The following is a 24,079-nucleotide window of genomic DNA, read 5'->3' as shown; positions in this document are numbered from 1 at the left end:
CGGAGAGACGACGGCAGAGTCATCCAAGGACAGCCCTGGGGAGTTGGCCAACATCCCAAATCTGCACTATGGCATCAAAGGACAGCATTTTTCATCTGAGCTGCTTCTCTCCCAGCAGCAGGGGAAATAAGCTCTCTCCTGCCTGATACAGCCTTGCTTCACACCTCCCCTGTCTTTCCCGGGCCACAGCTGGATTTGGAATTAGCTATTGATGAGAGAAAGAGAAGTGGGAGCTGTGCCTGAGCTGTGGAGAGGGGATCTTTCATAGGACAGAGTGGCCAGACCTTAGGAAATAAAATATGATGGCCTTTTTCTTTGAGTTCTGAAGAGAAATGTATATGGTGCTGAATAGCATGTGACCTTTTCCTTAAATCTTGGTTCAATTTTGTCTCCTCCATCATTCCCAAGAAAGCTCCCTCATTCATCAAATCCATCAAATATAATGCATGGAGCAATCATTTCTAGAGGCCAGTGCTTTAGCTGATGTAAATCAACACACTTATCCTACTGGAATGACATCAGGATTTCAGCAGAGAAATCAGCCTGTGTTTTCCTTTCACTGGAGTGAATAATGTGTCCCTAAGGTACAAAACTAATGACTGGAGGGATATTGCTCTGTCACAAGGGAAGGACTCGGGAGCTCTGTGTACTCCATGGCTTTAGTTCCCTGCACCCAGTGAACCATCTGCACACACTGAATACTGTGGCCAGCTCCTAAACCTCCTGCTGAGGTAATGGAGCTGGACAATGCCAGATCACTAGATTTTATAACACATTGATTTCTTTTCTCTAATTCCTCAGTGAAAGAAGCTTCTCTGACACTGTGAGGTACGAGCAGGCACCTAAACATATTGTGAGCATTTAGGCAAAAGCCCTTGTTTTAAGCAATAGTTTGGAAAGCAAAGCATAGGGTTGCAGTTTTGCCAGAGTCTTAATTTTTCTGTGGAGCCAGGGAAAAGCCATATTTGAAGTGGCACTAAACCTGCAGGTTCTCTGGCTGCATTTCAGTCTGCCTTACAGTCAAAGTGGCATTCGTCTCCCAGCTCCAGAAATGTTACTGTGATGATGATGTGTGAAATGGAAACAAGACAATTAGCGTTTCAGACACGCCAAGCTGGCACTGGAACCAACTTACTGCAGCTCAAAGGGGACCAACGTGACGTGGAGCCCATTCAGTGTAAACAGCAGCCTCAAAAGAGCAGCACGCCTTTATTTTCTGATCACGGTGGGTTAACGACTGCTTGTTAGTCCCAAGGTGTTCTCTCCTTCCCCACGTCCATTCCTCTGGAAAAGAAACGGGGTTTGCCCCTATTACCCACATGAAGAGTTTTGCCCATGAAGTGATGAAGCAGATGCTATGAGCTATTACAGCTCCGTTGGCAAGCGGCAGGGCAAAATTGTTCAGGGGCTGTGAGCACAGGAATGGATGATAAGAGCCTTTTCATTTATTAATCACTTTAATTCACATCTAAAAAACTCAGCCAGCTGAAAAATAACCAGCTCTGGAGAATGGGCACGTAGAGCACAACGCGGTCAGCTCATAGCTCGGTCCTGACACCCGTGTTTTACTACTTGTACTTTGGGAGGCTGTGCCAGGGTTAATGGCTCTGGGCAATGCTGAGAAAGTGTTCATTATATGGGGAAGTTTATTAGATTAACTGACTAGGAGACATTTTGTGGAGAACTTCAGGGAGATGCTGCCAATCATGTTTTAAACAATATTAAGTGTTTTCAGTTTAACTCCAAAAAATACATCACTAGTGGTTGGATGCTGAAGGTAAAAGATTAAAATTTTAAACTGAAGTGGGGATTTTAATTTTAATCCCCCCGCCCCCCCAGATCTTCAGATGCAGGAACTAATTACTCATGAACCTGTGTTATCATGGTGAATGTTCACACATTTAACATGTTTTTAGTTCTATTCTTGAAGTCTTCAAGGCTTAAATCCCCAGCAGCCCATGGAGATGGTAATAAATATCTTGGATAGACTGGATAGCTGATGCTGGGAAGCTTTTAAACTCCCACAGCCTAGGAGGAGGAGTATGTTCATGGGGGGAGAGGAGTGCATTTGCAATCCCATCCAAGAAAGCAGTTGACAGACACTGCTCAGCCACATACAGCTGTCCTTGTACCAGGGTTACCCTTGCTGCTACTTGGAGTGGAGGGAGAAGGAGAGGATTTAAAACATTTTTGTTCATTAAAGTATGACAAAAGACCTTATTCTGCCCAGGCATACAGCCCACAAAGCTGTTTAGGGACTGAAAGAATCAATTGAGGCGATCCAGCGGTAGCAGGACAAAAAGCCCGGGCCGGTGTAATTAGCTAAGTACTGCATGCTGCTCCCTCAGCCCCCGCTCGCTTAATCAGCCGGGACACTGAGTGACGAGCCGGCTTTCACAGGGATGGCTGGCTGGGAAACATCTCCCCCTCTGGGATCATACACTGCCCACAGCCAGTGGGCTCCTCTGAAAGCCACGGCTACCTGGTGGGGTTCAGGTATTTTATCAATAATTGAAACCAACTTCCCCGCAGAGGGACATCCAAAAGGAAGGCACTTCTCGTGACAAGCGGTGACAATTCTAGTGGCAGGTAGAGAGGAGGGATTCCATCCCTCTCTGCACTTTGCATGCTGTTTAACCCTCTGGAGACATACACAAGCACACAGTTGCAGCTGTTAATTTTCACAGGGATCTCTAGGATCCAACAGGAATGGTAAGAGGCCACCACCATCACTGTGCCATTTTCATACTCCATATATTGGCTCTCCATGTTGTTGAAGGCATTAATCCTTAACTCAGTAAAAGCCAAACTGCAGGAGAGAATTAAACTGCTAAGGCTTTGTTCAAATCTGGGGGTCTGTCCTGTCAGCAAAAGGGAGATTCAACAAAAAGAGGGTCAGCTGGCTCTGCTCCTAATTCAGCTTGAGAAGCAGATGCTGGAATTTTACTGTAACTGGTGCTCTGTGCCCCTTTTCAAAGAGCCAGCACTGTATATTTTTAATTATTGTGTTGGCAATGGTGAGAGCAAACAGCAGCAGTTCAATATTAGCGTTCCCAAAAGTTTCTGCTGGGACAGCAGGAAACTCAGACTTGCAGCCTTAAGGTTTGTTGTCCCATCTCCCTGTGGTTTTGCTCTTCTCCTGCCAGGCCCTTTGAATGTGAGTTGAAGTGTTTAAAGCTCATCCAAGCTTTTCATATGTTCAGCACAGTTTGCTTTGATACAGCCTAGACAGTGCCTGGTTTTAACCAAATTGGATAAAGACACTCCCTTTGAGTATCTTTAAAAATTTGGAAGCCTGGAGGAAGAGTCGCCACTGGCCAGCTGTAGCCATAGCAGAGGAAAACCCCATTCCAAGCCCTCTTACAGTGGGACTTTTTCTCTGAAAAATCCCTTCTGCAAAGGCTTCATCCAAATCCTATGAAATGAAAAAGGCATAGACTGAATTTAGCAATGCGTGCTCAAGTCCCTGGAAGGATATTAATTAAACTAATTCCAAACAGCCCAAGCAGTGCCTTCCACAGTATTTCTGCCTCGAGGTTTCCAGTGTACTTTTTGTTCTTTCCTCTTGGAACTTTTACGCAAGTTTTCTGCAGCTTGTTTGACTCAAAGCTGTTGTTGCAAATTCGTTTGCCAGAAAGGACATTGTCATCATTCACAGGACCTATTTTTAAATTCTGCAAAGATTCCTTAAGTGGGAATGCTATCCCAGAGAACTGTACATCCCAGGGATGCTGCGGAGCGACTTGGAGCTGAAACAATTGATCACATTCATGGAAGTAGCGGGGAAACTGCAGGAAACACAATGAAGTTACCTTCACTGGAATTTGGCCAGCGTCCCAGCTGCCACTAATGCCTCTGCTCTTACAGGGCTGCCCTGGGATTTTCATTAATGCATAATTCTGCTTATAAAAACATGTGCCTGCTGCCTTATTCCCTGGAGCCATGGCGATTAAAGAAAGGCTGTTTAGCCACTCTGTAACGACTGGCTTTAGCAGGCACATTCCTTTCCTTTCTGGTTATTCCTGCTCCCCTCCTTCCTCCTCCCCAAGACATAAAAGTAAAGTTTCCAGTGCATTGTGTAAGCAGCGGGAAGCAGGAATATGATTTTTCAGTGCTTAAGACCGAAGCTAAGAAAACAGAAAAGGTTGTGCAATATTTGGATATAAAGTGCTCCTTGTACCAGGATTCATCCATCCCCTCGTGTCTGTAATGGTGATACCTCCAGGACCTGGCACTACATGCAGGAAGAGAGCAGACCAGCGAGTCAAATGGGCTTCTCATGATGCAGGAGTCAGGGCACATTCTGTGTGCTGCTCTGGGTTAGATATAAAACTGGAGCAAGGAAAACGTGCCTTTGTAATCCAATTCTTTCCTGAAATCAAGGGCCTTTCGCTGCTGAGAGCCAAACACGTCACTTCACATCGCCCTGGTTAGTGGGAATCTCATAGTTGTTTGTCCTGTCACTTTATTTGCAATGACTTTTTGGAAACAGAAGAGCAGGAAAAAAAAAAAAAAAAGGAGAGAACTGTGAGAAACCAGGAAATGGGACCAAGTCAGGAGGAAGGGAGTGCAGGGGTTCACTTTGTGTTTGAGATGTTTGTGGGGACTTCTCCCTGGCACATATGGCAGAACAAGAATTTTAAACCCTTTCTCTAGAAGGGCATTTACATGTCATCCTCGAGATGCAGGGAAATGTGTAAATGCAAAGCTTCCACAAAGCAGCCAAAGCATGCAGGAAGGAGGAAGGTGGTGGGGAGTGTGCCTGGTGTTTTCACAGGTGTGTGCCTCATCCATCTCCACAGCACCTGACAGAGCTGGAAACTTGGCCCTGCCTCAACCTGAACTGCAGCTAAATTCATTCATGTGTCTACTGCAGCTAGAAATAGTTTTGCCAAAAAATGTTTGGCTTGATAAATGAATCAGCTTGGAAACACAAAGGTATAAATCCCCTTCCCTGAAAGAAGATCTGGATAAGATAGTTCCAAACAAGATGTGGGTACTTCAGAGGATCTGGGCAAGGAGAGGGATAAGTGCTGTGTGTGACTGTGAGAGTGGCCTTAGGGAGCATCTTTCCCTGTCACCCACATCTGAGGGGATTTTTTTAAAGGCAGAGGAGAACAAATGTCTTTCCTCTCACACCCTGGCAGTTTTTGCACCATTCATGTCCCCCATCTGCGGTATAAAATTATCAAGAAAGTTCCTGGATTGCTGTGAAATGCTGACACGTGGGCAGGGGATTTCGGGGGCTGCAGCATTCCCTGGTGAGTCTGCCTGGGTTTTCAATATTTAAACTGAGAAATAAGGCAAATGTCACTCTTCAACAGTTTGTTCTTTTCCACACGATAAAATTTATTCAAGCATCTGCCTTTGAACCTTTCATATATACCGTGTGAATTAAACGCAGCCATGGCTCTATTTTTACAACAGCAGTAATAATTGAAAAATTATTTCCAATGAAAAATTCCGTGGAAAAAGCAGTTGTCCCCTGAATGTCGAGCTGCCGCGAGGTGGCAGTAGGGGACAAAGATAGGGACTGCGGGGACAAACCGACCGGAGCTGGGTATCTCCCTCGCAGAGTTCATTGCTCCATCTCCCTGCTGCTCCCAGCAAAACCAGGAAGCCCTTCAAGGCATCCACACAGCCGGAGCAAGAACAGGCTCTTCAGTTCCCATGCTCTTTTCCGTTTGGCGAGCCTGGTACACAGAAATGTCCATTTTTAAAAATAGCTGCTGCACTTGGGTCTGTGGAGCTGAGCACCCCTGAGGATCTCAGAGGAGGAGTCTTTCTTGGAGACAAAAGGAAGAAGGGAGAAGTGGGCAGGGAGCAAGGGTGACAAACTGATCTGTAGGCAAGGAAAAGGAATCTCCAGGGCTGTGAGCCTGGCATCCTTCATGGGCACTAAATTCACTTGAGAAGACTTTTTAATAACTACAGAGGGCTGGGGGAATAAAGAAAAGGTTTGCCAAGTGTGATGTGATGACAATGGCTTGCACCGTGAAATTCCTCTTTTGTCCCAGCGCCGTCACTCTGAGCCATGATCTGGTCTGAGGGGAGCTCTGGCTGTGGAACTGTGGAGTGTGTGTGACCTGGCAGAGAGTCAAGAAGCACCGAGCCACCGTGCTGGGATGAACCGGCCCGGCTCCTTCTGCAGAGTCCGTTAGCGCTTCCTTCTCATCCCCGAGGGATGCCAGCGCTACTCCCATGCCCTGAAGGACACAGCTCTTGATGCTGAGCTGAGCTTTAATTGCTCTTGGCTGCTCTAAGCTTCGATCTTCAAAGAGTCCCTAAAAATTGTGATGTCTGATTCTCATTAAAATGAAAGGGAAGTGAATACCTAAATCCCTTCAGCAGCTATTGAATCCCTGGCAAGAGCTTCGGTCAGGTCATCAAACATGGCTCTGCTGCATCATCTGGTTTTCTTCCTTTCACATATAGTCTGTCTAGTGGTCATTAGTTTATATTAGTGGGCTCATGGAGGAAGGAGGAGCATGAGGAAAAAGTGAATATAGGGCAAAAGGAAGAAAGGGAAATGATAGCACCATGAGGGACAGGAGGACCGCAACAGAGAAGAACGAAAACTGCAGAGACAAGTGAGAAACCAGAAATGATGACAGAAGGACATCCAAGAGCAGCTCCTGTTGGTTGTAGGAAAGGGAGCATTACCCTGAGAGAAAATGCCTCAGTGCTGGAGATGTGGATGAAGTATTAGAGGGGGGGAGTCTCCTTTGGCATCAGTGCAGCGTGACCTCAGCCAGAGCAGGGAGTGTGGCTCCAGCGCTGCTGTGTGGCTCCTTCTGTGACCCTGGAAAAGTTACATAAACATGGCTTCTGTTTTTATTCCTCTCTAATTTAGGAACAATACTTCCTGCTGTCTTCCCATGGTGTTGAAAGGTCAAATTAGCTAATGGAAGGAAAGTTCTTGAGGATCATTACTACTGTTGTCTTTACCATCATTATTGCTATTTATAACAGGTATAATGGAAGTGTTAATACTGGGGAAGGGAAATAAGGGAGAGAGAAGTGGCAAACATCAAAAGCAGTAACTGGCCATGCTGGGGCCAAGGATCTGTCGTCAGGAAAGATAAGCAATACCTGTTCCAGTAGCCAGAAAATCCCATAGCTTTAGATTTACCTAATTTATGGAATTACCTGATTGCAGGGCAGATTTTCTTGACATTTTTACGAGTTCATGTGAGCAATATGCCAAGGCAGGAAGTTCACTGCCTAATCATGTGGTGAAAAAAACCCTCAACAACTGTACTTTGAGAGTTGCTGGTTGTCTTCTTTCTCCTCCAGGCTGATCACAGGTGCCTCATCCATATTTTCTAATGTGGGAATATTTCCCAGTTACCCCAAAAAGAAACAACCCAAAGAAAGTCTCCTGGCAGTTGGTCACCCTGTCAAGCTCCAACCTCTGGGGGTCACGGAAATATAGGTCACAACAGCCACTATAAAAATGTAATACAAAAGTCTGGGAAAGCCTGTCCCATAAAGAAGGGCACAAGGCAGTGCTGTGTAAAAAGGATTGAAAGGCAAGTTCCAAATGTTGTCATTTTCTCCTTGTTTTTAGAACAGATCTGAGGGAGATTAAAGAAATAATTGAGTGTTGGTCTGTGACATGGCACAGTTTGAGGGATACACTGCAGCCACCAAGAAGGGCTGCTTGGAGGTGGTGTGTGGGCTCTGTACAGGTGCCTGTGGAAAGGATTAGGGAGCAGCTGATGTCACAGACTGAATTTCCTAAGGTTTGTAGGTAACGGGCTCACTGTCTAAATGTCATAGGAACTGGGTGTTTAATTATTGAAACCCTGTGAGAAATGTGAGAAAGGATTGTGAGTTTGGGGGCAGGATGGCAAAGCAGGGTGAAAAGAAGAAGTCCTTGGGTGTGTTTGGGGCAGAGCAGAAGACCTTTCCAGCAGACTCTTCGACAAGCACCTATTTTTAACTGTCACACTGCAAAGCAAATATTAACTCTCAGCCATGTGCAGCCCCTGGCTTTGTGTGCTCTGGAGGGGGATGAGTGTATCAGCTACAAGGGGTGGACAGGCAGTGAGTTCTTGTAGCCCTTGAGCTGATACCGCCCGATAATCGCCACAGACCAAACAGGATCAAGTTAACATGCCCCAGGCCCCAGTGTTTGTATCACCTGGTGCTGTACCCTCCGTGGCATGCTTGGAATGGCTTGTTTGCAAGAACCAAACAGTGAACAAAGAATTAAGGGCGTGCAGGCAGGAGCTACAGGGATCCAACCTGGCCTCCTGCAGCAGAGAGATGAGCAGGAGGAAGCAGTGCCTCTGTTTTTACCATGGAAAAGGGGGAGCATTGCTCTGCACCTGCACCCTGTTTGCAGCTGACCCAGGTACCAAAAGAGAGGCCTGATACGGCTCTAGGCGTTACCCAGAGCAAACACAGATTGGTTCCTTCTCTTGTATATACGGGGAGGGGTGGAGAAAACTTATTGTTAGTTTTGCCCCTTGTTCCAGGACCAGGAAAGGTCCTGGAGGCTTCTTGAAGGCCTGAGTCAAAGCTGCACCATAGGCCCATCTTTCTCTGCCCCTTCCTCTTTTAAATGTAAAAATCTCTGTGGGAGCGGAGCAGTTTCGTGCTTAAGAAGGTGGAAAATTATCTTAAGAGCTAAGCCTTCTTTCCTCCACTGGCTTAGGAATTTGGAGTCACCAAGAGGAGTCAGAGGCAAACTCATCCAGGCATGTCTCCTTATCTCTTGGAGCTGAAGCCAGCAATCTGTTTTCCATTCACTTCTTGCCACTTTTTGCTGAGGGGCTGACTGCTGAGATTAACCTTGCTCCCGGGACAGGAAACAATCACGCAGGAAATGGGAAGGTGTGGAAGTGTTGGGGCCTGCAGGGTAGTCCCAGGAATGACCTTGAATCCTCTCCACTCCTCAGTAACTTGCATCCACCCTGCACGGATCCCACTGGCATTCCTGCAGCTGGATTGCCTTGGTGCCCACAGTCAGTTTGCTTTGGTGTCTGCCCTCAGTAAATTACATTGCAATGGATCTTAGTGCTGCAGAGAGCCTCTGTCTGCACTGGGGCAGGGGCACTCCAGTAAACTGCCTGCACTCGTGGTTTCCACATCATCCATGTTTCAGGCTGACTTGGGAGAAAATATACTGGTTTGCCTCTGTTAAATAACAGATTTATTTTAAATATTGAAAATATTTCAGAGCACTGGTAACCCTTCAAAACTGTGAGGTTTAACTTGTTCTTCCACTGAATAACATTCAGCCTCTCAAGGTGAATTCATTCAATGTGAACCTTGTACGATTACCTGGAATAAATTAATCTCTCCACTACCAAGCCTTGTACTTGGGAGCAGAAATGTTGCTGCAGAACAATGCAGAGCACTGTGAGAAAAACATGCCTTCCTTGCTTCCCTGCAGCATAAAACCATAACTAACTTGGACACTCTTTCCTTGGCTTGGAGTAAATGTCAAGAGCTGAATTCCCTGAAGATGCTTGTCTGCACCAGGGATGGGGAAACCCAGCAGAGACACAGCTCCAGGGGGGGAGACCTTTGACTTAACTACTTTTTGATTGAATTGTCTTCACTGCTCTGCCACGCTGATGCTGAGGCTGGGGACAGTGGGGAAGAATTCCTGTCTGCTGCATTCACTGCCCCCAGATTGTGACATGGCATTAAGGCTGAAGGAGGGGAGCAGCATTTTCTCTGCAGTCATCTGCATTAAGACCAGCCACTGAATCCAGCCCCCAGAGGTGCAAAGCCAGACTGATTTTTAGGTATCCCTCCACTCTGGGCTTGCCAGAGTCACCTCACATCTCACCTTGGCAGAGCAGTTGGCTTCATCCAGCCAAAAGGAAAAAAACTTCAGGCCCTGGCTGGCTCCCACTCCTCCTGCTCCTGTTAGATGAGTGACAATGCTACACCCACAGGGTTTGCTGCCTGCATTTCACCTTGTTTTCCTCAGCTTAAATAAACCATAAGAGGTCTTACTGGCTTTTGATTGACCTCTTGCACCAGGTCCTGTAGCTCATGGCCATTACATTTTTGTTGAGGGTGATTTTGGCAATGCCAGGGCTTCTTGAACCACTCCAGCACAACTTGCTTTGTGCAGCCTCGTCCAGTGAAGCAGGTGTTCATTTAAATAGCTTACCTGTGTGTTGAAGTTTGTTTGCTTTGTTGATAATTGTTACACTGGGTAGAGATAGAGCTTTGTATTCATAGTGCAGCTTGTTTTGTTTAAATCACCCAATCCTTCCCATGAAATATCACCACTCCTTAAACACAAATATTTTCAGAGGCATTCAGAGAGGGAGAATGAATGTGGAGCATCTAAGCCTTGCTTTGGGAGACAAGGCCTTGCTTCTGGACTTCTGATGGAAACTTGGGAGTCCTTTTGCCTCTTTGTCTCTCTGAGTTATAGGGCCAGGTGACAGGCCTGTTGTGAATGTTTTCCTCCAGGAACTTTAAGGAATTTGCAGCCAGGTAACCCCAGCTGAACGGATGACAGATGAGGTGGCTGACAGGTTAGTAATAGATGAGAGAACTGTGTCAACAACAGAATACAAATCCATATCTCCATTTCTATTCTCTCCAACTCCATAAGTAATACAGTTGTAATGCTGCCATCAAAAGCTTCTAATGGCAAAAAGTGTGTCTGAATGTAGCTGTTGCTCATGGACAGTTTAAGTACATGGGAGCAAAGCAATTCCCTCTCAGCCTCTGGAATTACTTGCAGATGACTCTGCACTTGTGTTAGCAAACTTTCCTTAAAGGCATCCTTTACTCTGGTACTGTGGCTGCGTGGCCTTGCAAGCTGCAGTTGAAGAGCCCTTGGCATAGGGATTAGCTGGAATCCATCAGGCTTTGGAGACAGATTTCTTTCAGAGCTGTTCATAATGTCAGCAGCCTTATCTCAAGTATTGTGAGGTTTAGTCTTTCCTTAAAGTCTTTGATTTCACAGTATTTATAAAGGTGAATATGGAAGAGTCCAAATGTCCATTTTCACTGAAAAAGAGGAGAAAAAGAAAGGTCAGGCCTTTGCAAGTGGTTGCAAAGAGAACCTTAAAACAGTGCTCCCGTGGAGTGAAAAATCTCCAATATATAAACTCAATTGGAACTATTAGAGGATAAAGCATAGATCACAAGTCAGTTGATTTTTTTCCACGTCAGGGTTCATCAAGGCACAAGTTAATACAAATGCTTCTGATGGGTATCTCAGCCTTTGAAGTAGCTGGCATTTGTTACAGGAGATATTCTTCCAAGGTGGCCTTTTCTCCATGATACGTGCTGCAACATAAAACAAAAACAAACAAAAAATCCCTTCTGTTGCCTATATCAGGAGCTAATCTAACCCCTGGTACCCCCATTATTGTATGTCATTGAAATGACACCCATCTATTTTCCTTTACAGCAGCAATAAACTGCAGCAATACTGCATTTTTCGTTTGTTATTTATTTATACTGGCAGCAAGGGCTAATGTTTCATCTCTCACCCTTCCTGGTAATTGTGATACAAGGCTCTTTATGGGAAGGCTCATTCCTGTGGTTTTATCCATTCTTAAGAAGAAAAGAAAAAACTCATTCATCAGTGGAAGAGTTCCTGGTAGGATGAATGATGATGATTTTTACCTGCCTTTGTAGGGGGTTTGGAGAATTTATTGGCTGGTGTTTGGGGAAGTCAGATTTTACGTTTCAGAAGGTACCCGGGCTGGAATTCTATTGTTCAGGGGAACAGACAGGCTTTGCCTGTGAGAAGTCACCATTCAACACCGAAACTAATGTGCTGGTAAAAACCTGGGCACCGTGTCTGCATGTGCTGAGTTACACGTCTGGGGCATGGCTCACTTACACATTGCTTGGCATGACTTGAAATAAAAGCAACTTCCAGAAGTATGTGTGCAATTTGACTGCTCCCAAAATGGTACCCCTGCAAATAGCAGCCCTTCCTGCCCTCCAATCCAGAGACATTTCTTTGTCTCAGCAGAGACAAAGACAGAGACGCTTCTTTGTTGTACTTGTGATGTGCCAGGGGATGTTACGCTCAAGTGTGGGTCCCCAGACAACTCCTGACGCAGGTCACAGCCTCTGTGGAGCAGGGGCTGCCAGGGGCTCTGAGTATCAGACTCTGGGGCGGCAAGTCTTGCAATCAAAGTAATTATCAGTTGAACTTGGAACCGCTGGCGCTCCCGAGCCTGCCGAAACTCAGGATTTGCAATGCATGAGCCCATATATAACCCAGCCCTCTGCGACACTAGTACACCTTTGCAGAGAGAGTGCATGAGTGCACAAGGCTGGAATTCACCAATCCTAGGCCAGATTTTCTTATCCTCTGCCTTGTCACTGACTTTGTTGCAGCCTTAGTGTATTTCTGCCAACACACAGATGGGGAATCACTATGCCATTTACAGGACAGGCCATTCAAAGCAGAGGGGAGAGTGCCCTAGGATTCTCCTTCTAGCCTTGCCACTACATAGCCTCGAGCAGGCCACTTACTTTCACATAAAATTCAAATAATTGTCTACTTTCTCTATATTCCCAGCTGGAAAACCCTTCAGAGGCACTGCACAGCATTAACTAACCACACCTGGGTGCACCTGCTTTGCTGCTGAAGCTGTTGTTCATCAGGCGGGTGGATCATGAAGAGGAGCTTGAACAAAAAAAACACATCCAGGCTCCTCTAATCTCACCCTTGCTCTTATGCTGGTGGCTGGGTGCTCTTATCAGGAGCCAGTCCACAGCTGTTTTACTGGTGTTTACTGCTTCCAAATACCAAAGGCTTTTCAGGCTTATTCAAAACAATGATTCTTGGCAGAACTCATTTGGCAAGCACACACCTTTGAGCAAGCTGGCTGGCAAAGGGAGACAGGGTTTCTTAACCTGAGAGTGGAGTTTGGGGCTGGTAGGCCTAATTCCTTGAACAGAAAGGCAGGCTCAGCTCTGCAGGGGCAATGTCTCACCCTCACCTTGTCCTCTCCTGTGCAGATCGAGGAGGGAGGCAAGGCAGACTCCCTGCCTTCCAAGCTGCAGGCTGGTGACGAAGTGGTGAACATCAACGAGGTGGAACTGAGCAGCTCCAGGAGAGAGGCCATCTCCCTGGTGAAAGGGTCCTACAAGAAGCTGAAGCTTGTCGTCCGCAGGTAGGCAAGATCCACACTGCTTCACACTCCTCACATCCATTCCCCTCACATCTCCAGCTGAAAGCCTATGGCTTGGCCTAATCTTAGCACAAGCTTTGTTTTGAGCACACAGCCATGAGCCCAAGGGCAAATGTTTGTTCTTTTCAGCCAACATTTCTAGCACTCCTTTGTCACTGATATGTCCCAGCATGTGAAATACTTACCCAGTTCTCTTGCACTGCTCCCCTGCCACATGACACTCCAGGATTCCTGTTCAGTGATGTACAAGCACTCCCATCTTTCTTCCAAGTGCTCGGGGCTCTCTGTGAAAGGGTGGCAGTTCTGTACATAGCTCTTGCCTCATTTGCTGCGTGTTGTCACTGTTGCTGTGACAGCAGAAAGATTTCCAGCGGCCTCAGCAAGATTTGGAGCTGTTTGGTGTTCTGCAGGTGAGTGATGGAGGGTTTTGAATCGGAGATGTTCAGGTCTGGCATTTGTGTTGTTTGTTTTTTTAAAACCTTAGTAGAGATGCTTCCTGTATGTTTTTCACTGTGGCAAGTCCAAACAGATTTTTCCGTGCCAGTTAGGTGATAGCTGGTATCACTTCATGGACTGCTCTGTTCTGAATTTCAACACTTAGCCAAAAAGGAAGAAAATCTGGTTAGGAGCCTTCCATGGTTTCATTTCATCACCACTACAAGGATCAAGCATGCTAACTCTAAGAGGTGTCACATTCACACACTATCCCCTTGCCAAGGCACTTCAAACCTTTTGTGCACGTTTAAAGCTCAGTGATAATCCAGAAATTTAGGACTGGAAAATCCCAACAGGAGCTAAGAGCCCAGCCTTCCGTTCGGCTACTTTGACCCAGTCCCAGCTGACCCTGCAGTGCTGGCACGAAGGCAGCAAAAAAACCCCAAAAATGTGAGGTCCTGACTTCTCTGCAGCAAAATAAAGTATTTTTGAGTGCTTGTGTTGCTGATTTTTGTAAATTGACCACAAGGATTCCATGAAGTGGATTAGGGTTGCTTGCTGCAAGTACCAGCAGTCTGAAAACTCCCTGACCAGTCATTTGTGACCGGGAACTCTTCCTTAGGGATGACACAAACTCCCACTCCTCAGGTGGCTTGGCTTTTATTTTAGGACAAAGGTAAGCTTTCAGTGGCAGCTGAGTGAGCCTGTATTTGTGTTACCAAACAAAACTGATGGTACAATACTTTGCATGACTGTAGACTGGCTGATGCAATGATGTGGTATTTCCCTTGGAATGTCGCCTGCAAAGCTCAGCACTGATGTCTCATCATCAGTCTTCATCAGCTGAAGTTTGACTGATCAGTGTAATGGAGGAAAAGAGTGGGAATAGTTTCAATGAAGGGAATGTGAGGGCAAAATCAGAGAAAATTCAGTATGAGAGGAAAGGCTAAAATGAATATAAAAAAAAATTTACCTGTCTCACGAGGATATTTAATATTAGTAAATATGAATGGTTTTAAATAAATAACCAGCACGAAAGTAGTTAGTACCTGAGGACCATAGTCTGACTTTCACTCCTGTGCAAACCTCCTGCTGTCCTCAGGGAGTGACTTGCAGGAGGAGAGAAGTGTGAAGCTGTGAATTTATGCATGTTTTGCTTCCTTGCTCATGGAATTACAGTAGGGCAGAGACAGAAAATGACCATATAAGCCCTAGTGTTAAGTAAATACTGTGCCTATTCCATAAGAGGATCCTTATTTGGAAGATAACTGGTGAATAACTTTCCATGAGTGCTCTCTAGCTGCATTTTGCTTGTCTCTTCCCCAGCTCTGGAGCCCAATGACAGTTTTCAAATGTTCATTTTTCTCTGCTTCTTCAACCTGGCTGCTCCTATCTCACTTATTTCCAGGTCTGTTCCTAAAGCCAGTTCCTGTCTTTCTGCCATTCCCTCCTGCCTCCCTGAGCTTGTTTTGCCCATTCATTTCCAGGACAATAGCCTCAGAGCTGTGTGTGTTTGTTCATTCCTGTACACCTCAGGCCTGCAACTGGTGTGCTGTGAGGGAGCCTGGTACTCACACTCCATTGTGCTGAAGCCAGAACAAGCTGGAGTAAGATCTGCTCTGCATCCCAGGGAATGACTCAGTGTGTCTGTATCACTGCTGGTGACAAACGTCTCTCTCCGTGGGTATGAGCAGAACCAGTTTCATCAAGCCTGAGGAATCCACAGGCTGATGCTGGGGAGATCTTTTTGCTCAGGATTTGCCCATTTGGGAACAGTAGGTGTGAATCACTGGGGGAAACTGGAGAGACCAGTTTGTTGGATTCTGTAGCGGGAGGCTGCCCTACTGTCCTCAGCAATCTGTCCAAGAGAGTTTTGATATGCAGTTGATCTTTAACCAGCTGGAGGAAAAGCTGTTTGAAAGCTAAAGCTACAAAAGCAATAAGACATACCTGTTTCATTATGAAAGACGGGTTATTTTTTCCAGCTTGTTTTTTTTTTCCTGTTGCTTCCTCTCCAACTTCAGTATCTAAGCAGAGTTGGGTACAACCGAAAAAAAAGACCCTTTTCAGTGGTATCAGTCTGATCTAACTGTGTTGTGCATGCTTGGATCAGCTGAAGATAAGGCTCAGAGCGTGGGCATTGCCACCACAGTGGCCTCCAGCACTTACCAAAAATAACCTTTTGCACAGGTCAGTAAGCAGGAATGGCTGTGGGAGCGTCACACTGTTTACATGGCTGGGCATTCGACGTGTCTGGAACAGCAGCAATTAGATCAGCCAGGCGTGCTGGTGTCACACCAAAGGGACCCACAGCCACGGGGACAACCCCACACACCCCTTCTGGCACAAATACTGCCTGAGTCAAGCCTCCAGAATCCATTCCTCAGACTTGCTGTGTCATCTGCCATTGCCTGGTGCAGGGAGGGCAGAGGTGAACCCACCGAGTCATTCTTGTTGAGGGGACAGTGCACTCTAAAGGGTCCCAGCCTCAGTCTCGGTTAATTAATGCAAAGCTCTATTAAAATTTCCTAGTGGAACAGCAAGTACCAATGTTCTGCAGAGAATTACCAGTGTTTTAAGCCCTCGCTCCGCCCACGCTGGCATGCAGGAGCCCTGCAGAGCTTTTTCAGGCTATTGTTTTTAGGGCTCAGGCCAGCACAGATTGGGATGTGAGGGGCTCTGATGGTGACACTTGTGTGTGCAGAGCCAGTGAGTTGCATGAAGTCTGAATCCCAAATAGGCTGTGGTTTACAGCACAACTACTTACTCCAAGATGCACCACATGTGTGTTCCTACCATATATCCAACCACTCTGACATGAGTGACCACCACGTACCATCTATGTGGTATCTACAATATTCCATCAGAGATCAGTATTCAAGGCAGTCGATTTTCTGTTTGCAGTGCTAGTGGCTTATGTCTGCCTCAGGCTTAGCAGCACCTGCAGTTCTTTTCTGTCTCAAAGAACCTTAGACTAAAAATACAAGTCAAATAAAGGAGGAGTGGGGATAGAAAACATTATCCTCCTTTTCCTGTTGTGCTAAAAACTGTACAAAAAGAAAGGATTAAGCTTATCCTTGGCTATAACTGTAATCTGCATGTTCGTTTTCATGCTTCCCTACAGATTCCCTGCATCACTGGGGGTACTCAGCTTATTCTCTTGGCACATCCCTGTCCCTGGGCCCCCTTGCCTGAGTGATGAAAACTGCTGGGGCTGGGAGCACGATTGTTCTGCTCTTATCCTCTTCTTGACACATCTGCTTCCAGGTGGTGTCAGGGGGAAGATGCTGGGCTACGTGGCCCTCCCATGGCCGGTGTTATGCTTTCAGACAGGTCTGGTTCCAATCAACTCATTTAAAGACCTCTGGGGCAAGATCAGGAGTTAAACCCAGACATCCTGAATACTCATACCCGTGCCGTAGCTACAAAGTTGTACTTTTGGCAGGAATTTGCTATAACTAAGGCTTTAGAAAAAATAAAGGAAAAAAAAGTCTTCCCCTCCACCTGATAGATGCCCGTAAGGAGGTGTCGAAGTGTGGGAGGAAGATGTCAGGACAACTGACATCTGAGGCTCAGAGCTGATTCAAGCCCATGGAAATCGGTGGAAAGATTCCCACAGACTCCAAAAGGCTTTGGCTCAGACCCTCACTGAGCAGCGATTTCCCTCATTGACCAGGAGAAAATGGGCTATTCCTGGAGAGAGGGGAAGCTGCTGGCATCTGTACAAAAAGACAAGTGCCAACACAATTCTTCAAAGAACTCTGTCAACTAATCCTTTCCTCTTATGACACTAATGTAATTTTGTGCCGTATTTGACGGTGTGCCAAAAAATTGCATCGAATAAATCCAAGTTTTGTGAATGAAATTAATTGGAATTGGCGTTGGCTCACCCCCCAGCTCCGCAGCAGCGCAGGAGCGCGTTCCCAAAGGGCTGCTCTGCGCTGCAGTCACTTTTTGTTCAGTGATGATGACTGGGGGAACGGGACACAGGAAGGTTTGGTGCACATGGAATTCTTAAGGCTGACAGCTTAGAGGCCTAAGCTGGCATGAGAGGGCTGGCAGGGTGGTCTTGTGACGGGCACTTGTTGTATGTGTGTTGGGAAGTCCTCCACAGTTTTCCAGTGTGCCCTTGGTTATGTCTCCTTGTGCCTCAGCTATTTTAAAGTGCATCTTTTTAACTCTTTAAACAAATGAGCCTTTGGTTGGAGTTTACAGCTCCTCATGTGATGCCAGAGGGTGGGACCAGCCAAAGCCCATCAAGGTCCTGACCCCCTGTGAGGAGACAGGAGTTCTGAGGTCTGTGCACCCTGTACCCACTTAAGGAAAGGCTTTAAAATTTCCTTATGTGTTGGATCAAGCTGGTATTGTCATAGAGGAGTTTTCCATGCATTCATCAAAATGTTTGCAGTTCCTGCCTCATTAGGAGGGGCCATGGGACACACAGCTGAGAGATGAACAAAACTTAATTTTAAAATCACTGGCAAGTCCTTACTACCTAGGATTAAATTGTCTACAGCTCAGGACTGCCAGGCTTTTTGGGAAATTTCCCACGGGGAGTAGTAAATGTGAGGAAGATCTAGATATGATTTTTGGGGGGGGGGGGGGAAGATTTAGGCCACTGATGGGGCCAGTAGGAAAACGCCTTGGAAAGATGCCAACCACCATGATGTGTTATCCTCTATAGGATGTTACAGACTGACCCCTCACCTGAAGCTGCATTAGGAACTCAGGGAATTCCAGCCACTGCTGCTCCATATTAGCTGCTCCTTTCCCCCAGTGCCTGGGGATTAGTTTGCCTCCTTCAATAATCAACCTGGGGTTGGATTTGTCAGTAAGTGACACTGGAAAAGCTGGGAAATCTCTGCCAGCACTGTACAAAGTGCTTTTTAGGGTGTGATGCTCCTTCTTTTGGAATTTCCTGAGGATTAGGTTGGAGCTGGATCAGATCACAACAGGATGAAAACTCAGACAAACAAGCATGTGTTCTCCAAGCACTCTGTGCCTTGTTCACTACCTGGGGTGGTGTCTGGGCTGACCTCTAGTCCATAGGGCAAATCGCTGGGCTGGAGCGAGGTTCTGGTTACCTGTCCAGGTGCAGAGGAGTGCAGGGTGACACCTTCACAGGGCAGCTGCAGGGGCACACTGAGAACGGCTGCATTCCATCAGCTCTGCTGCAAGGAGCTGCAGTTGCGTGGCTTTTATTGCAGGAGCTGGCTGTAAATATTGATGTATCGGGGGTTTGTCTGTTGTGTGGCACTGCTGTGGGCTGATGTACACACATCCACAGCCGGGTTAAATATTTAGTTGCTCAGCTACTAATGTAAATTCACTTCTCAAAATCTTTTCCTTGCCTTTCCTGCTTGATCCAAGGTTTCCTCTGAAAGGGGCGTGGGGTCAGGAGAGGTTAATGAACACTAATGTAATCCTACTGATATAAATTGTGTTTGCCTGGATTTACTTCAGCAAAACAGATGTCAGGGTGTAGTGATCACTGTAACTCCCTTATGTTCTTTTATGAATGGACTTGTACAGGTCACCCAAATCCCTTGGTATTGTTTCTCCCTTATGGCTGAATAAGTGGGATATCTCAGTCAAAAGAACAATGAAGAGCAGACACTGCACAGACAGTATCAAATGGTCTTTTATATGCACAACTCTTCCTGTGTGTAGCACCAGGCAGCCTCACTCGCTCCCCCAAACACAGGTGGACAGAGCATTCTCGTGTGCACCTGGCCAAAACATTGGCTACACCAACAGCTCTAGAATAGACAACTTCTTTTTCCCCAATCCCCCTTTCTTCACCTTCCTGCCTGTTTGACTGTGGCATCAGAAGGGAGGCAGGATTGATCTTCAGTGCATGGATGGGAAACACATCTGCATATGGACACTCAGGCTGGTGCTTTGGTGCAGGAGCAGAGGCAGTGGGACCCCCAGAGCTGGTGGGTGGCAGAAGGGAAGCATTTTGTGGGCAACTTTTCAGCCAAATTGCTGAGCCCCGACTAAGGGGCCAGTGAGCAACAGGGACCAATGTCCCTGCTACACCGCTCCTCCACCGTGGGTTTTTTTCCCCCACCCTTACTCCCAATTACATTTTTCAGATGCAATTTGAAGGGAGAATTTCGAGAGAAACCATAGAGAATTCCTAGCTGGCTGGGAACACTTCTTTCTTCAGTGTAGTTTCATTCCTCCTCTCTTGCCGCCAAGCCCAGAGTTAATTGTAAGAGGGGCCAAGCCCCAGTCTGCGGGGAGTCGGGACAGAGCTGACTGGCACTTTCACTCAGCAAATTCCCCCTTTCCTCACGGTCTCTGCTCCTGTCTGTCAGGCCTGCTGACGACTGCTGGGTAGGAGGGCAGTAATCTGATCTGCCTCTGCTGAGCAAAGCTCCTGCTCTTTAGTGCGGGATTAGTGCTGAGGTGCCTCTCAGCGCGGCACCTGTACGTCCAGCTCGTTATCTTAATCGCTGTGCGCCTCTTTCTCCGCCTCCCGAGCCGCTAGTGCCATTCCCCGCTCCGAGTTCTGTGCTCCCCACATGCCAGGCTGCGTCCGGCACAGGGATGGGAATACCTGAGCCTTGGTCCGGTGTCTCCAAAGGTAAGCGGCCTCTCCCCAGACACAGCGGAGCGAGCCAGGCGCGGCTCCGTGCCGGTGGCGGCGGCAGGACCTCACCACAGGGCTCTGGGAGAGGGAGGACAGGAGTCTTAAGGACTCCGTTGGTCCTAAACGTCATGAGCATCATAAACTTCAGAGCAAGGGAGTGTTCAGGCCGTGATCCTCCCCTGAAGTGGGGGACTTTCCAGCTGCTGTTTTAAGCGAGAAGCCAGTGCTGCGCCGGGGTTCAGGGTCTGTCACTGGGAGGCTGTTGAGCAATGTAAGCAAATCTCTCAGACTTTGGGCTAGAAAAGTGCCAGAAGCTCACGGGAGAGGTGAACTTGGGAGAGTCTCCAGAGCTGGACCGCATGTTTAAGGCCATTCCCACCCTTGGTTTCCGAGGATAATAATAATGCCATGCCCTGAGGATGCTGAGTCTTCGCGAGCAGAGGATTTGACATCCTCATCATGGTTTGTAGGGTGCATTTTACAGTTTTATAGTCTGGAAGGGTCTCTGCTCAAGTAGGTGGCTCTCTTTTTGTGCTTCACCTTTATAAGCTGAGAGTCATTTAAAGTGGGTGTCGGGTCAGGCCAGTGCTCTGCGTCACTGTTTAACACGGATGGAGCAGCCCTGCAATCTGGGATATGTGATATGTTCCTGTTTGATTAATATGGGAACATTGCAGGGAGCAGAGGGACAGTGTGAGAGAGGCTGATTCATAAGAGGTGGCAGTCAGTACAGCTCCAGAGCTGGCAGTCAGTGTGGCTCCAGTGAAGGCCAGCACAAATTTCCTTCCCTTGAAGACCTGCTGTATATTCTACACTCACTTCTCCACCCTTTTAGATTGGTCATGAATCAGAAAACTAAGGTCATTGAACTTTGCCTTTGATTATTTCCTGAGACATGAACTCCTTTAGTAAACCCGTTAACAAATCTTTAAACTCATTACCTGCTTCACTGCTATTAGGATATTTTTAAGTTGAAGTTTGTTTGGGGTTGTTTTATCTTTGACTACGGGCCAAACCTTGTGAAATTTTTTTAACTGTGTGTTTTTTCTACACTGTGGTGATCCAGTCTGGTTAGTGAAAGTTGGCAGTGCAGGTCAAAAGTGTTGCTAGTGGAATACTGGGGCAAAACTAGCCAGCATGGGAGTATCCCTGGAGATTCCTGAGGCAGTGGAGCTGACCAAGATCCACAGCCTGTAGGAAGAGGCTGTTCTACAGCAGAGATCTCATCACCCTGTGGCATGGCCCGATGCCTACAGGGATGGGCATGTCCCCAAGCTTCAGTAATGGGAGGAACCTCCCATCTGAAATCTGAAGAGATGCCTGAGTTAAAGAGATTTGGTGGTCATCCCCTTGAAGCAAAGTGAAAAAATCATCTTGGGGTGATGTTACTGTTAACTCTGGTCTGATTTATAGTCTCTTAAAGATAAGTCTTTTAGATGCCTTCAAAGGGCTAAAGGCAATACCTCAGAGAAACCCAAGTGGATGAAGAATTACCAGATATTAGCATTTACCTCAGCTGCTAAAGCCTGGACATTTCTTTCTGCCTTTTATAAATTACAGCCTGCAGGGACCATTTAGCAATAAATCGTAGCAACTTGGCTGTTAGAGGGCAACCCGTGTACACAGGCACTTCAGGGCTGTGCCAGCATCTCCTTTGTTCAATAAAAGTAACAGCAGGAATTTGATTAAAGACTGATAGAAAAGACAGGGAGGGAGAGAGAGAAACACAGGAAAGATTAAAGAAAGCAAGAGCCACCTGGAAACTTCATTCCTCCTTTATTTCTAACTTAAGCTCATAAATACCAAATCTGAACCATTGTGTGTGTGAGAGGGAGGGAGAATTTCCTGCATGCTTGCACAGAAAAGGCTGCACACACAGTCACCCAAACGACTTTTAGCAAAAGTCAGACTCTTTTCTCCAACCTAGTGCTTGTGCCTTGTCTGCATCAAAAGAAAAACAAACCAGAAAATAACCTTATCTCCCGGCTCTTTGGAAGGACAGTGTTTAGGAGGGTCAGGAGAGTTGCAGCCCTAGAGGAGAGTTGGGATGGGTCTGGGTTGAGGAGCAGGGAGCACATTTCCCAGCAGCCCTGCAGCCCAGCACAATGAGGATGGCCAGCCCTGCTCCTCGTGGTCAGCCCACAGCATCTGCTGCTTTGTCTCCATCCTTGTAACAACCCCCCCTCAAAAAAAGGAAACTCCAGTGACTCCAGCAGCCAAATGCAAATGAGCCCCGAAGAGCCCTGTTCTGTGTGATCAGCAAGCAACAGGCAAATCACATCCAAATTCCTCCCTGCAGAGCCAGCCCGGCTGTTGTTTGGGTGTAGGAGACCAGAACGCTACATTTTACTGTCCAGTGGATTGACTTTTCCCGAGCCTGGCTGTGCCCTGCAGTCGGGAAAGCTTTGTGCATCACACTCCGAGGCACACTTTGGTCCCTGGAGTCTGTGGCTGCTGCTTTTGGTGTCCTTTTTCCGTACACCCTGACATCTCTGCTGCTTAAGTCACCTGCTGCTTCTCCTCCCATCTCTGCGCTGTTTGCCCTGTGCTCCCTTTCTCTCACACCTTTAGCTTTGGTGACACCTGTTAGACAGTGAATCCCTTCTGGCCGTGACCTTGGCTCTGAGCTGTGTTCAGGGTGCAGCGATGTCCTCTGCAGCAAAGAGGCTGTCTCTGCCTCGGTCCAGCCTTCCCCTCAAGCCGTTATCCTGAAGGCTTCTGCCTCCTTTGTGCCGGGAGCAGGAAGATGCAGAGCCCCGGGCTGGATCAGGCCCTGGGGCCGGGAGGAATGCGGGGAATGCGCATGGCATGCTTGAGTGGACAGCTTCAGAGCCGGGCTCGGGATGGCTCTCGCTGCCATCTGTTGTGAGCCCCGCGGGCCCATGGCAACAGCGGCTCAGGAATGGGGCTGCCGCTTTTTTTTGTCATAAAGAAATTCTTCCCGGCCCTCTTCCCCGCTCCTGCATGCGCTCACTCATGAATAAGCGGGAACGGGGCTGGGATTCCTGCTCCAGAGTGAGGCGTGCTGAAGGAGAAGAGGGTCCTTTAGAGCTCAGCTTGTCTTTGCTTTGGGGAGGCGTTTTCTTTCTGCTCTGGAACATGAGCCCGTGTGCGTAATTTATTGTTAATTGCCAAAATCTTGTTCTATTCAACGCAAGAGTGGATCTGTGCTTGCCACGAGGTCAGCAAAGTCTCCAGTGGATGTGGAGCCACCTGATTGTCCTCTTAACAGAAACCACTTCTGCCTTATTGTTTCAAATGCCAAGGTTATAACTGGTGTAAATGATCCCAATGTGCTGGTTTGTTGTGCCCGTCATTCTCCTGTGGCCCTCGAGCTCTTCTGTTCTAGCTGAGGGGCTTTGCTGCCTCGTGGAGTGGTGGGACCAGATTCTCAGAAGTTGCAGATAGCTCAGCATCACAGGTGTTACTGGGAGATGCCAGCTTTTATTCCAGGGAAGATTTTGCCACATAAAAACTGTCTCCTAAGGACACCAGTGTGAGATGGCTGCTGGGAAGGGTTAATGCTGGAAGAGCCTTTATTCAGGCAGCAGGGGCAGGATCTGTCTGTCTGCCTGAAAGGTTCTACTCCTTCCTTTCCCCTGGAAATTCTCTTCTGAAACGCAGAAGAGAATGCAGGTTTCTCCCCACACCTTAACCTTTTTTCCTGCTGTCAAGCAGCTGAGGCCTCATTCCTGCAAGTTGCTCAACCCTTTGCTGTGACTCAGCAAGGTGGATTGTTTTTAAGTGTTTTAATTCCTTTAAGACAAGGAATTAGTAAGTGGTAAAGTTACGTGAGCGTTTCAAGAGGTTTGAGGTGAGACATTCAGAACTAAGGGGCTATTTAACTTTCCCAAAGAGTATATTGGTTTATTTAGTATTTCCTTAGTATTTCTATGCCTATCAGCCT

At 47.1% G+C, this 24,079-nt stretch overlaps 1 protein-coding gene across 6 annotated transcripts in view; it reads left to right on the top strand.

Annotated features, from left to right (window-relative positions):
• The window catches only part of SHROOM3 (shroom family member 3), a 122,479-nt gene that overhangs the window by 16,483 nt on the left and 81,917 nt on the right, over positions 1-24,079 (top strand). For 4 of the 6 annotated variants that reach the window (XR_010429793.1, XM_064651380.1, XM_064651376.1 and 1 more), the window contains exon 2: positions 12,967-13,121. Coding sequence is in view for 3 of the 6 variants with exons in the window: in XM_064651380.1 (XP_064507450.1) it covers positions 12,967-13,121 (155 nt within the window). In the remaining 3 variants the exon portion in view is untranslated. Of the gene's footprint in view, positions 1-12,966; positions 13,122-19,476; positions 20,167-24,079 lie in introns of those variants that run through there. The other 2 variants (XM_064651379.1, XM_064651377.1) reach the window with 1 other exon arrangement.

Source organism: Pseudopipra pipra, chromosome 4, assembly GCF_036250125.1.
Source record: "Pseudopipra pipra isolate bDixPip1 chromosome 4, bDixPip1.hap1, whole genome shotgun sequence".
Lineage (NCBI taxonomy): Eukaryota > Metazoa > Chordata > Aves > Passeriformes > Pipridae > Pseudopipra > Pseudopipra pipra.
This window is presented reverse-complemented; position numbering and strand designations above follow the sequence as displayed.